At 36.0% G+C, this 15,842-nt stretch overlaps 1 protein-coding gene across 3 annotated transcripts in view; it reads right to left on the reverse strand.

The window, feature by feature from the left end:
• Positions 1-15,842, reverse strand: part of LOC106718558 (phosphatidylinositol 3,4,5-trisphosphate 3-phosphatase and dual-specificity protein phosphatase PTEN) — a 44,320-nt gene that overhangs the window by 11,445 nt on the left and 17,033 nt on the right. For all 3 annotated transcript variants that reach the window (XM_045681201.1, XM_045681202.1, XM_045681200.1), the window contains exons 2-3: positions 13,837-14,009; positions 1,865-2,006 (exon numbers count right to left, since the gene is read on the reverse strand). In XM_045681201.1, coding sequence (XP_045537157.1) covers positions 1,865-2,006; positions 13,837-14,009 — 315 coding nt within the window. The remainder of the gene's footprint in view (positions 1-1,864; positions 2,007-13,836; positions 14,010-15,842) is intronic.

Consider the following 15,842-nt stretch of genomic DNA (forward strand, 5'->3'; position numbering starts at 1 on the left):
TGGGGGTCTTTTTTGTTCGGTTCACTACAATGGGGGGTCGTGCGTTGGGCTACGTGTAATTTTGGCGCGTTCTTTGTTGCCGGGCGCTCCCAAACGTATCACGTTACGTTCGCATTAAGCTAATGACGTCACTACGAATCATTGTTCAGTGGACGGTACGTAAAACTTAATGTTTCAACACATATTTGACTCCCAGCATTTATTATTAGGATCGGGGACTAAACGAAAATGTCGCTTTAAGCAGAGAAGAGATGACAGCTTCCATTAACTTAGACAACATATGTAATATAATATTTTAAAATTGTTATCAATAACACACAAATGAGATGCCATAAACTTTAACCTGTCATTCAACAAACGGTTCATTTCGCACAATACTAGTGTTGTCTATTAGCATATAATCTGAAATCGATGGCAGTTCATTCGTCTGTGAAAGGAAACTGACACGACAAAGTTGCCCCGACGCGACGTTTATGCATTATGTGATTATTCTAAACGATTTAGTGACAACATATCTCTTATAAAATCGTGCCATATATTTAATATATTCTTTTGAGAGCTCGCACTACGAGAAAATCTATTCTTCGACCGCTACACGTGTACACAGACACTATATTTTATCTCACGTAAAGGTTAAGACACACTAGAGTGCTTTACGAATTTAAATATAATTGTGTTTAATTTTTATCACAACATCCTCATAATTACGCATTACCTTTACGATTTTATTCTTTCAAAACATACTCGAAAAAGAGTCGAGTAGTCACAAGCAAGCGGCTACTTGAATTCGCCCAAATACCGAAGTGACCGTTAGGCTGGAGTGGACGCACAGTAAGAAGTTATTTCCTATACGTCCCTTCCTCTGTAAAATCCACCTCCCCTTCACATCTCGTCCTTACAAAAATAGGATAAGGACTAACATTAGGTCTTCGGCACACATTACTTCCACCTCGCGCCATTCTTATGGGTGGTCGTGATATTTAACTAGTCGAGCGGGTGATTCATACAAAAAACGTTATTGCAGGATCTAAGACTGTTAAATTGAATTTTAATATGGGCTACATTGAACATAGAACATATTGAAAGTACTTTAATACAAATAAACAAATGCTAAATAAACTGTAAGATAATGTCAATTAAAAAGTTTAATATTATCTGCGTGTGATCGAAGAAATGATTAGAGACAGCAACAGCTCCAGTGTGTAGAGAGATTTAAGACGGGTCAGTAACACCATAATACGAATGAAAACTTGTTGCTATGAGCTTCTAAATCGGCCGTCATAATACATTTTTTTGTCGACAAGTGTTGGGATACAACCGAAAGCATATCCGAGATGTTACTCTCTTCGTTCTCAATATACAAGTAGCCTATGCCTACTCGAATGGATTATTATTTTTATTTTTAACTGCACGCGTCCGTCTCGCACGATATCCGGAATTACTTTGACAGAATGGAATCACTTCCGCTCTTTTATCTTATAAACAAATCGTTACAATAAACAATAAGCCGTCCCACTGAGAACTACTTTGTTCGTGGCTAATGCGAGGCTCAAAGAGGCAGATAATGTGATCCTACATGTTCACCAAGGCTGCGTACATTAATACATAGCGGTGCAAATTATATAAACCTAAACATAATTAAAAAAAAAATCTAAGTGATTTGAAATACTTTGATACTATAGATTTGTTTTCTTCCCGGGCTTTTTTCCTCGAATTACCACCGCTGAAACACGTGTACATAACATTTTCACATTCTATACGCCAAAAAACTACAGATTCAAAACACGTTACTGTACAGATCTTTACAGAGAAAACTCACAGTCAGTTGCACTTTAGTTTTTATGTCTAGTTTTTGTAATCCCACCTGTTCGTCCTTTGCCCGCTTTGCAGTGCACGACGGCTACATTTCTGGGGTCCTGGCTGAGCCACTTGTGCACGTCCTCGCAGAAAGGTTGGATGAGCGCGATCTTCGGCGGCGCGTGGTCCTCAAACGCGTACCTCACCACCTGAAAACAAAGTCACAATTACAACTACGCCTATTGACTTTTAAACTAAGTTTCATACATAAATGAGACAAGAAACAGCAACCGATGTAGTCTTTTATCATTCTATCATACTCGCAAAGACTAACATTAGTAGGTATATTTTTTTTGTATTTATGTACAGTATGTATTATTTTTTGTATTGCTTTATCACTAAATAGTCATATCATATACTAAAAGTCATATACTGGCTACTACATAACACTGGCTAATGATATACAACTATACAACTCAGGAAGACCACAGTACAAGAAAAATGCAATTGCTCTCAATTCTGGAATCTTTGCCATAGACCGGAAAAACGGTAAACAAACCAAAAACAATATATATTTATAAAAGAATGCAAATTACCGTGAGAAAATATTTGCGAGTTTACCCCACCGGAAGTATTAAGTGGGGACCGGACGGACGACAAGATATCTGATACTTGTGGCAGAATTAAAAAAAAAACATATATTTAGTCCCCTCTTACACTGATGGATCGACAAGCGCGGTGATTACAAAAAAGCGATACGTACAAGACTCTTAATTTTTCCGCAACTGTACCGCAGCTATCTACATTCTGATTGCCTGGTATAAAACTGATACATCTTGTATCTTCACTATGGTACCATCAACCTCTACGCTCTTATACGTTATATCCAATATAATTAAAAGTACAAACCTCAGACAAATATATATAAGAAAATATATCAGAAAATGTTATAATAATTTCCTTTCATAAAATACCTTCAATATCTCAAAGGTAAGGTTCATTAGATAAAATAGCAATGAATTTATTAATAATACAGTTCATTAGAACAAAATATATATTGAATGAGCCGCGTGCCCACGCAGCGAGAAACTAATTTATAATTCATTACTCCGCCGCCGCCGCCGCCGCCGACCGTACCGGGGCTTCCAAAGATTGATTCAACATCCCCCCCATCCCCTACCAACCCTCCCACAAGCCCACCATATTATAGCGAGGGGTGTGTGGGAAACCTAAAAATAAGTATTTAATTGATTTTACATGTATGATTCGGGCTTCTATTAAACAGCTTTTATATATATATTTTTTTTATATTGAAAAAGTTAGCGCTTGACCACGATCCCACCCGATGAGGTGATGTGGTCTAAAGATGGTACGCGCTAGCTTTGTAGATGCCTATTCACTTTACTCTTGAAGGCCCCCACGTCGTATACTTGGACGGAAAAACTATATTCTAAGTCAGAAAGTATAACTTACCATTGTAAGGTTACATAAGATTTCTACCAAAAGGAAAATTATACAATTTTTTCCTTATTAAAAATTCTCGCAATTTGTAATTCTTGAGAGTCGCCAGTCAATGATCTAGATTATTTTAGAGTTCTCTAGGAGGGGGAGGTCAGCTTCCCCACACCCCAAATGACGCCCACGATATAATTAACCTCAAATGCTAACTGCCACTCAGAGTAGTTAGATCGACAGAGTGCCGATTAGATTCAGTATAAGAAATATTCACGAAGAGGCTGCTTAAGTTAGCATTCGTCTCCGAGTGAGGCTTATGGTCCTAGTTGTAAACGTGAAAGAGGCACATGAGTGGTATCAATCAGTTTGTACTGACACTCGCATCGCATTCGCTCGCACACGACCGGTCACGTGCTAAAAGCTAAGTACGCGATAAGCAAATGATCTTCACAATCCGGATTACTGCACGAAACTCGAACGCTCGCCATTAAATTGAGATTTAACGGTATAAAGACACAACACATTAGGGCGGCGCAAATATTATCAACTGAAATTTTATAAAAATGCCAGCAGTCGCCCGCAACTTTGTCGGCGCAGAATTTAAAAAAGTAGCCTTTAATATGCACGCGTGCATCAGATACCTTCCCGTCCAAGTCCCGCCAAATTCGTTCTATCTGTTTAACTTTAAGAACGCGAATACATAATGTGTTTGAAATGTGTTTTTTTTTTCACGCTCAGATATTATCAATATTGATTACATAAGTATTGCCTGTGTTACTCGGGGATAATGTACCTTTAGAAAAATGAAAGATGTTTTGAAAACGGTTAAATACTTTTTGAATCCACCCATTGCAAACATACAAAGTTTGCATTCTTTCACAACTCATTTAGCTATCAAAGAAATGACCATCTCCAAAACACCAGTGTATACCGACCTTTACAGTCGTTACACGCGCACGAAACCTCTAACCGTTCCCCTCCCCGCTAAGCGATTACGATCGCGAAGATATGAACCCGTTTAAAACACGATAATGTATAAGCGTTGCTCGAGCACACCCAGAGGATTTATTGCAGAGTTTATCGCGAGAAATTTGCGAGATTACGCGCTTTACCAACCGAGATCTCTACATCACCCTTGATTGATATACTTTACCCGAACGGCTGACATACGTGTTGCAATGAACTTCTTAAATCAATCTTACAAATATTAAAAATGCGATGTTTGTTTGAAGGTATCTCCGGAACGGCTCAATGGAATTTAATGAAATTTGGTATAGATGTAGAACATAATCTGGAAGAACACATAGGCTACTGCATTTTTTTAATCCGCGCGGACGAAGTCGCGGGCAACAGCTAGTCAGATATAAACCTTTTGCATGTTCCATTCTTTCGCACCACCAATTGATCTTTCTGTGGCCTCAAGACAACCTTAGATCCTGGTAAGAATTATAAATTCCTTATTCAATCTTCAAATCATCAACGTCTTGATCTAGTCGATAATTGCAGCATTGGTGCTTTATAAGTGCATCAAAAGTCCCTCGCAATCGTTAAAGTGATCGTTCAATTCACTGATACAAAGATAATATTTATGTATATCTATTATCGGCAAGCGCACTCAAATTCACTGTAATAGAGTTGTGTTTTGTAGAAAAAGACATATTGTAGACATTGTACGATTCAGAACATGTGAACTCCTATATACTAAAACATCGATGAGGGTAACTTGAACAATGTTGGATCAGTTTGTTTACTTCTATCGCTGATTACATAATTTCTAATACGATCCTACAAACTGAAGTATCTATTGCCCTTTAGATGACCTTGAGGCTAATAATCACAAGGAAGACATCGCCTCAGTACCGCATATCATTAATTATAAATTACATTACAACTACGGTGAAAAATCATTATATTAAATAAATATCGGCGATGACGTACGGAAGCTGTTATAGAGTTCAAATGTTATAATACAAGAGATAAAAACATTTTATTAATATAAAACGGTGATGGAACCAGCATGTCCAGTTATCAGCATCTTAATTGCTTCTTAAGTTTCTAAAATCGTTGACTAAGCGAAGGTAAGCGCGACCATTTATATGAATATTAGTCTATAGTACATTTTAAAATGATTATTTTGGAAAATAACCCAAATTTAGGGGTCATTGGGATATATTTTAATTTAATTATACATTATGTTTACGAATTTTATATTAATGTCACATTAATCATATTAGTTACTAGCTTTTGACAGCAAATACGTTCGCGCGGAATTAAAAATAATTTCAAGTAATAAATACTCTTTTAGTAACATATACTCTTTGATAATACAGCTTTCCAGGTCCAGTAGTATTTAAGTTTTTTCGTTACATACAAAAATGCAACTCTTTCCTCTTTATAATAATACTAGCTGTCGCCCGCGGCTCCGGTCGCGCGTAATTAAAAAAACATAATAGGTAGCCTATGTGTTCTTCCAGACTATGATCTACATCTATGCCAAATTTCACCGAGATCCGTTAAGCCGTTCTGGAGATATCTTCAAGCAAACATCTAAACATTCGCATTTATAATATTAGTAAGATGCAATATTCATTTATTTTAAATCTTATACATATATAAAATTCTCGTGTCACGGGGTTCGAACTTGAACTCCTCTGAAACGGCTTGACCGATTCTCATGAAATTTTGTAAGCATATTCAGTAGGTCTGAGAATCGGCCAACATCTATTTTTCATAACCCCCCAACCATTTAGTTTTTTTTAACTGCGCGCGGACGGAGTCGCGGGCGACAGCTAGTCATTGTATAAAATTATACATTTTTACAAGCAATACATTGGATAAAACTACAACGTTTTAGTGGTAGAAATATGTGGAAAATAATTTATTTGTCTAATCTATTGAAAAATAGATGTACCTGTATATGTAGGTAAATAATTAAATTGTTTATTTTTATGAAAAAGCTTACGTCAGCACTAAACATCTTACATCAATATAATACTAGCAATCAGTATAGATTCACGTAAATCGCAACCTAAATCCGGTTACGTCAATTGATGCGCAAACGTTACATTGTTGTGGTTTGACAACACACCTATCGACGTATTGCTTTCCTCTTGTAACTCTGTCTACGTTATTTACCAAAAACCGCACTGAAGAAAATGCTGAATTATCAGGGGCCAATACAAATCAGCCAATCTCCAACAACTAATAGTTAGAGTTTGTTGAAATAATCCAAGGATATCGCTCCCTTAAATGATTCCATTGGGGTAAAAGGAAAGATTGTGGTGCGAGTTTGTGATGGATAAGAAAACAAACATTGACACTTACATGTAATATAAGATGAATGTAAGAGAAAGACTTAGAAGTCTGATGGTATAAAACGTGAAACGTGAGAGAAAGAAAGAAGTTGGATGACAAAGAAAAACAAAAACACGACGAGTTCTGACAATATTAAAAAGAAAAGAAAAACAAAAATAGGAGATGTTTAAACAGTATGCAAAGATGTAGAGTCAAGCGGGTAACTGAAACATGCTGATCACGACCACTCTGACAAGACTGGAGAGCATATTAGAGATTGAGAAAGCCCCACTGTACCAAGTTTTATACACAGGATGAATTATAACATTTTTCTTTATAAAATTCTCGTGTCATAATGTATGTTACCATACTCCTCCGAAACGGCTAGACCAACTTTTATAAAATTTGACACACATATTCAGTAAGTCTGAGAATCAGCTTCTATCTATTTTTCATACCCCTATTAAGTTTTCATATTTGTTACTTCATATCGATATATTTTATATGTACACTCTATAAGTATAACAAATGCAATATATATCGTGTTCATATCAGTGTTATCTACTTGTTGTATGGGCAGTTGCGATGTTGATATGTGTTATCGGTGAGCGACTGGCGACTGGCGGCTGTCGCTGCGAGCAGACTGCCGACTGGGGCGACGTCTTGTCTACTACACGCGACACCTCACAACTATTCTTAGAACGGATATTATGATATCCGAGAGATAAACAATCGCAGATGCGATATTGAGTTTCGATAATGCTATTGCCATTGTGATAAATTAAATCATCTTTAAATATAAAGTTCAAACATCTCGCTGAAATATTTGTTTGTTTCCTTTAGATATCCGTTCAATAAATAAGTTGTTTATAATTATATCGATGTATTAAACAAATTTATTATCATTTATTGATATTATTCTTTAATAATTTAGTTTAACAGAGGGGCATTTTAGCATTATGTTTATTGTCATCGTTAGCTATGGAAGCGTTAAAAATTACAAAAAAAACATTAACCTTTAAACAATAGCTGACATATTTCAATATTTAATAACTTATTGTAAAGATAAAAGCCGAGCATATCCCGAGAGAGAACTCTACACATTTTTCTCTACTGTGACAAAGGTTTAGAACTGTCGAACTCGACGCTCAACAAACTGCCATGTTCTTTCACCCCACTCTAATGTTACTTCAATATTTATGAAAAAAAAAACAGAAACAATTATTTTTTGTAGCAAATGTATTATTTTTACCAAATATAAGCGATCAGTTAGCATATTAAACTATGTGATTTACCTCTTCATAGAATAAATATTGCCCAGTCGTTAAACTTGGCTGCTTTGCGAACAAATCGTTGAGAGATATACTTCACATGAGGATATAAAATACATCGCTTCCTCGAGTGCGACCACACAAACAGGTAAATAACGATAATAGTAATGATTGATAGACAAAACTAATGACAAATAAGAAACATGTTTGCAACAGACACAGTGGAAACGTACACTATTTTTCGGCGAGTAAAATACAAACTTCAATAGTCACATTCGAGTTGCAGTCTTACTAACATTTTACTAATCTTACTAATATAAATGCGAATGTTTGGATGGATGAATGTTTGTTTGAAGGTATCTCCGAAACGGCTGAACAGATAATGAAATTTGGCATAGACGTAGAACATGGTCTGGTAGAACACATAGACTACTTACTTATGTTTTTGTTTTAATTCCACGCAGACGGAGTCGCGGGCTACAGCTAGTAATCAATAAGTGTCAACTTGATAGACTAATGCATTGGTTTTTGTTACAAAAAATGTGTTACATTTAACTAAGCATACCAAAGGCACTTGTCTAGTATGAGCTATCCTTTCCGTTCTCCGGCAAAGGATAAGCGATTGCCAGCAAAGGTCGATCGTGGTCGACGGCGACCGGTTCACCTTCCCCACCAAGGCCAGGCTCGGCTGCTGTTGCATTGTTTGCCTACGGTCAGGGCTGCGTCGTGTTACCAACCAAAGTGGATCTACTTGCTGATAACTTCGCCTGATTGAGTAAAGACTAACGTTTTTATGCACAAATATGTACCTAAGTAGTTTACATTGTGACCACTAGCAGCGGCGAGACCGATATCATTAGAATCGTGTCTCTCGCGAGTGTAAGTTAGACGATTTTTTTTTATTATTAACAATTACTTGTTATTTTTTTACTGTCATAGCACTTCCTTTACCTGATCAAAGAATACGGAAAAGATGACTAGTGGTATATAAACGAGAAAACAGTACGACTTTTTGACTGAATTTGGGGGAAAGAAAATGAACTTATACCCAACATACCCTAAAATTTATCGAGTAAAAAACCCATAATGAATAAATTCCTGTGAATTGACATGTAATCATATGAGGAAATTATTATTAACTATAATTAATCTTACTTATTATAAATGCGAAATTTTAAACACAACACATGTAGATAAATAAATCATAAATAAAAAAATCTACATCTAGAATGTAAACTGCAAATTGATAAATGTTTCTGTCTAAAAACTTGTACAAAAACATGTCATCCATACAATTTGCAAAACTACAATAATAATAATAATTACAAATGTAACGGCAGATTAATTAACACAGCAACCTCAACTTGGTCTTAAAGAGTCAGTCTACTTATTACAAAAATCTTTAAATATTTTAACTTAAAAGCTTAATTAAGTGAACATTTGTAATCAAATAAACAATAATAATAATTCTGTCGTCTTTCGAAAATGTGGTTCGATTAAATCAAGGGCGGCAATGTAGATAACCTAAATAAAACAAATTAGCATGTACCGGTTACGATACGAAGTCGCCGTATATGGTCATAGGAGCGGATATTGAGCGGTTTGTCGTACCACAGATCACCGCTGACAATATCAAAAAGAATGTCTCTCCCGAATCCCTGAATCACAACATCCTATACTTATTTACAATTGCGTACCTTAACTTTCGAAACATCTTTAAAAAAACTTTAGTTGCGTCAGTTGTTTCAAAGACAAAGTTTTCCATACCGAGGAGCTTTACTCAATTTTAAATTAATAGTGAATAGATTTAACATCGCAAGTATGTGAGGTTGGCAACCCAATTGGGTTTGACTACTCCATAAGATTACCCAGTCGGGTAACAGTAGCGCGTAATCGGGTTAAGAGTTGCGCAACATTCACCAGTGACGGATTTCACGTGGGCGCTTCGACAATTGTATATTAAATGGCAAGTAAAATGCATCTCGATATTGACTGCAACGTGAGAGTAAGAGTTTTAGTTACTATGCCAAACAATTGATCTATAGGTCATTTAAGAGAAAACTCAAATTTAATTTTTAAACTACAATTAATTATTTAATTACAACATCGAAATTATCTTTAAGATGTCATATCTTATGTACCGAAATTCTTTCACAAATGTTGACCATAACGAATAGCCCAAGGCTATATTTGAGCTTCGTTGTAATCATTACAAAATAATTTTAATACAAAATGAACCACGTTTGAAGCCCAATCTAAACTAGTTACCGTAATCAACTATAGCTCGCTAAGGAACGATTTATATTTATGTATTCAAATTAACTATTTCCATTATTATTTAGCCGTTGAAATGGTCTATGTAGGAGTTTAAAAAATACTGACATTTGTTCAATTTTCAACTTTTTCTCCAACATTCAAGATAAGGGATAAAGTCAAGTCAATACAAGAACAACGATACTTTGTATGGCGTAATATAAATACCGAAAGTGATGGAAACACCCGTGTGACTAATAAATTACCTAAACAAGGAAAGCATAAAGGTTTCAACCACACAAATTTCACATCGTTTTAAACCTTTAAAATCTCTAGGTTAAACATTTGACTGGCAATCTGAAGGTCCTTGGTTCAAATCCCGCCATGTACCAATGTGTTTTTCGATTTAAATATGTACTTATCAGACGTTTTAACGATAAAGGAAAACATCGTGATGCAACCTGCACATATCTGAGAAGAAATTCAAAGATGTGTGTGAAGTCAACCCAAACTGGGTCAGCGTGGTTAACTATGGTATAGTCAACCCTTATTAATCATCCTATTACCGGGTAAAACGCATGGAAAAAATAATTTCGTAACATATTTCTGTCATAATCTGATGCAATATGTCGACAGTCATAACACTGTATACGAGGGGAGGTCCAAAAGTTCGCGGAATGGAGGGGATGGAGTGGGGATAGGGTAGCTCGCTTAGTGTCATACTAATTGGGCACTCATAATTAGTATATATATAACATTTCAACCCTATAGTGCCATTCGTTTACGAGTACTCGCCTGCTGAACAAGTCAATCCGGAAGCAAACTGCAACTATGGAGAAAATTGAACATCGCGCTGTGATAAAATTCCTTACCAAGCAAGGAAAAAACGTTCAAACCATTTTAAATGAAATGGAAGCCGTTTATGGAGATCAGTGCCCTGGTAAAACAATGGTTTATAAGTGGCATGGTCTTTTTAAACATGGTCGAGATTCAATTGAAGACGACTCTCGCTCTGGGCGGCCAGCTGACGCCACCACATCAGACATCGTCGAAAAAGTCGAAAAACTTGTACTCGAAGACACACGTTTGAAGAAGAAACAATTATCTGCATTTGTTGGAGTATCAGATACAACTATTTTGCGTATCCTGCACGACCACCTGGGCATGACAAAAGTCAGTGCAAGATGGGTGCCGAGAATGCTCACGCCGCTTCAAAAACAGCAGCGCGTCGACGCGTCTAAGCACTTTTTGGAGTTGTGTGGAGACGAGCCCGTGCAGATTTTGGAGCGGATTGTTACTGGAGATGAAACATGGGTTCATCACTTTGAACCTGAGTCCAAACAGGAGTCCATGCAATGGCACAAAAAGGGTACACCACCTCCCAAAAAATTCAAGGTGTCAGAATCGGCGGGAAAGTTGATGGCCACTGTTTTTTGGGATTGTAAGGGAATATTACTCATTGATTATAAAGAAAAAGGTACCACTATAACCGGAGAATACTACGCACTCATATTAGAAAAGTTAAAGGAGTCAATTAAAGAAAAACGTCGAGGAAAATTGGCCAAGGGTGTGTTGCTTTTGCAAGACAACGCGCCGGTTCACAAGAGCCGAGTTGCCATGGCTGCTCTGCACACACATGGGTTCGAACCACTTGTTCACCCACCCTACAGTCCAGACCTGGCTCCTAGCGATTTTTATTTATTTCCAAATTTAAAAAAAGAGCTAAGGGGAAGGAAATTTTCCGACGGTAATGAAGTGAAGGAGGCAATTTCGGCCCATTTTGAGGCCAAAGACAAAAAATATTTTTTCGATGGTTTAGAAAAATTAATTCATAGATCGAATAAATGTATTAGACTTAAGGGTGATTATATTGAAAAGGAAAAATAAATTTATTGTTATATTTCATTGACAACCCTTTCATTCCGCGAACTTTTGGACCTCCCCTCGTAGATCATGGATGAATCAAATCCAACTGCTGTAAATAATGCAAGAACCATTTAACTTATCAATCTATTCGTTTTGCGAAATTAAAATCAATATTTTAGAAGATTTTAATGTTCACTAATTGCAAAAATTCGTCACGTCTACATTTTGGAGAACGTGGTCTTAATTTAAATAATAAGTTTTGTTGAAACGATACATACCTTACGCCATAGTTATATTAACAAATGCAATTTTATTCTAATAACAAACGTATGAAGAAACTGCGACCCTAATATCAGATTAAAAACTGACCTTAACCTTCCTCTTTTCTAACACAAAAATGCTTTATTTATCTATATCGATTTACGTAAAAATAATAATAGAAAGTATATGAGAGTAGCAACATAAAGCAACCACATTAATTACCCACTCCCTTTGTAAAACCGAGTCGGGGCGCTTGTGAGGTGATTTAAAATTTAAATTCAGGATACCTAAATTTTCTCGACGTCAGCTTTTAACCCTACGCTGTTCGTTTCATCCAATAGGCTACTTTAATTTCCATGTAAAACATCAACTTCAATTAAGTTTTACATTAATAAAGCGACTAACAACGACCCTTAATCTCTGCCCTTTTGCCTACAGAGGTTCGGTACATTATATACTCTTTCACATATCTATAAGCCGGCACCAACCCTTTACATTTAACTATAATGTGTAAAATACGCTTGCTACAAAATTTACCAACCGTTATCGTAACAAGACGTTCAAACAATTATGGCTTTGGAAGTGGAATACTGCCAGCAAACCACAATGTAACTTTTAACATTTCAATTATGAAGTAGAAGTATTCGATTTGCCACATATCGAATAACTTAAGCCACTAAGTTACGGTGACCTTTATTCTATGGCAGGAAAGTCTAACCATAGATTTTAAGTTAACCTATATTTGTGACACTACATTAGTCCGTACCAGTCGCGGCAACAGTACCAAGCCTGTCCCTGAATGCTTTTGGATTTTTGACTTTTAAGTTTTGACCTGGTTTTTGACATTTTAGTAATTGGTTTTTAATTTCATGTAATTTGTTTATGATATTACTACATTGACCTTTTAATTGTGACAATTTTCTTTACTTTAGTTAATGTGAAAAGGTTGTTTTTATAGTTCAAGGTAGCAAATAAGCATGCGGTCACTTCTCTACACATCTTCATCAGAAAATGTTAGTCCATTGCTGGACATGGGTCTCCCTTAGGCGGATCCCTATCATAAAATACGGTCTTCCGATCGCCTCTGTACATTATGAATTTTATTATCAGGTAGATGGTCCATAACATCATACAAACTATAGTTTTAAAAATTGGACACAGATCACGCAATCAAACGATAAAATAATACTCGTAAATTTGCAAATCACGACTTAAAAAGTCATCTTGAACGAATGTCGAATTCAACAGGCTATATAAATGTACTAGAATCACTAGATATTTTTGTCAAATACAGTCGAACCTAGATAAGCGAGAGTTCAAAGTTCGCTCATATAGGTTTCTCTCGTACCCGTGTTTCTCGATTCTGGAGGTCGTTCATCGGGACCGGACAATGACTCTCTCATAGAGGTTACTAGCTTATTCAGGTTCGACTGTATACATAAATATTACAATGAACGTGACTATGGCTTACACCGAAAAAAATGTGATCACTTATATCTGATATTTTGTTACTAACAGCTAGTCGGATCTGGATGAAAATTGGAACTTTTTCTGGCTTGTCAAAGTAGCTTAGCTGGTGACTATCTATTTTTAGTTTATAGTTTTACAGAATTGTGTATAAATATGAAATAATACTCACCCTATCGTGAAACTTGCTCTTATCGTAGGACCTCTCAGAGCATAGGTTGTATATTTTGTAGTGGCCCTTGTGCATCTGCTCCAGGAAGCGGTACACCTCATCGATGTGGTTCCTGTACACGCCCTCCAGCTTCTCCGCCGGGAAGCCCATCGCTATCAGACGGTCTGTTATATCTGTTATGTTGCGTTAAGGTAATACTCTCGATAGCGTACATTTTACATACATAAACATAAAAAAGAAATATAAATGTGCCTTACGTGGACGGCAATAAACAAGAAATTGCAACCTGATATACAAGTCTTAACTGATTCCTGTCTCGTCAATGCTTCCGTACGATTATGACGAGGGTACTTTTATAAGATGAGGTTGAAACTAGGGCATACCATCATTTATCACGTCGCCTCGCCTTAAAGTAGGACTATCAAAATCCTATTTTATTAACTTCAAAATTAGCAATATCGGAATCACATTCACAGAGTTAGAAAACAATGGTTTAAAAATTTAAATTAACATAAATCGGTTTATTGTACTCATAGTAATACTTTTATTGCGTTTGTTTAACAACAATACTTAAAAGATACTTAGTAAAGTCTATAAAGGTTAAATAAGTAATTTCGGGTAAGAGCTCTCGATAGACAACTTTGGCTTCGCTCATAAAACACAACCTGCCCAAAATGGCCACAACAAAGCTTGAGAGATACTTTCATCTGATAAGTTTTTATTACGTCTATTTAAAAACAACTTAGATAAACTAAGTATATTGGTTCAGCAATACCGTATATTGATTAAGAAATAAATAAAAAAAATAGATAGGAGAAGAATCAAATAAAGGTTTTAGAAGACCAAATACACTCAAATTAGAGGTAAAAATAACTTAGTAGTATCAAGTCGATCATTAGGTACCTAATAGAAATATGTCATACGTTGAAGCGAAATATATAATTGAACATAGAACTTGACAGCAGCACACAAAATCCTTAAAAATAGGTTATGAAACAATAAATTATTAGAGGAACCTTACGCTCCAATAAATTATAAAATTAATGATAACAGTAATATTTTTGTCGCCATAAGGTTTCCTAAAATTGGCATCGTCATTCCATTTGGCATTGTTCCCATCGTCCAAACTGTAATGCATCCTTTATCTCAACACAATCGAGATAATCACAATATCTGGGCTGGCATGGTGTGACGTCATCACGCAGGCGCCGTGCACCGCACGACCTTGGCCGGTCATTGTCAAACGCACTGCAGGTACTGCTTACGCAGTCAACTTTTACGCTGTTACTAACGCTTTATTTCTGGTTGAAACATTCTCCGTTTATATACTACCGACTAATATTATAAATGCGAATGTTTAGATGGATGAATGAATGTTTGCTTGAAGGTATCTCCGGAACCGATCCATGGATGTCGATGAAATTTGGCAAAGATGTATATTCTGGAAGAACACATAGGCTACTAATAAAGTTTTTTTTTTTATTCCGACAGCTAGTCTGTAATACAAATCATTAGCAAATTCGAATGCTTAGTTACTTTTTCATAAAAGTGAGCAAACAATCAGTGGATCGCCTAATATTGAAAATATTCAGAAACTTTCTAAGGTATCAAGTGAAAACTTATTCACACAGCAAAGCCTTTAGTACATACAAAATGCCTTATAATAACTATTTACCTTGCTAATAATCTGACAGATTTTTTAACTGTTGGTTCATAATGAGCTGATAAAATAACTATCTTTCAATTATCTAAAAGACTAGCTGTCGCACGCGACTCCGTCCGCGCGAAATTTAAAAATTATAAATTATTTCATCGAGATCCTTTGAACCGTTCTAGAGATACCTTCAAATATACATCCATCCATCCAAACATTCACATCTTCTATATATATAAAAGAAAGTCGTGTTAGTTACACTATTTATAACTCAAGAACGGCTGAATCGATTTGACTGAAAATTGGTGGGCAGGTAGCGTAGAACCAGGAAACGGACATAGGATAATTTTTA

This window comes from Papilio machaon, chromosome 15 (genome assembly GCF_912999745.1).
Source record: "Papilio machaon chromosome 15, ilPapMach1.1, whole genome shotgun sequence".
Lineage (NCBI taxonomy): Eukaryota > Metazoa > Arthropoda > Insecta > Lepidoptera > Papilionidae > Papilio > Papilio machaon.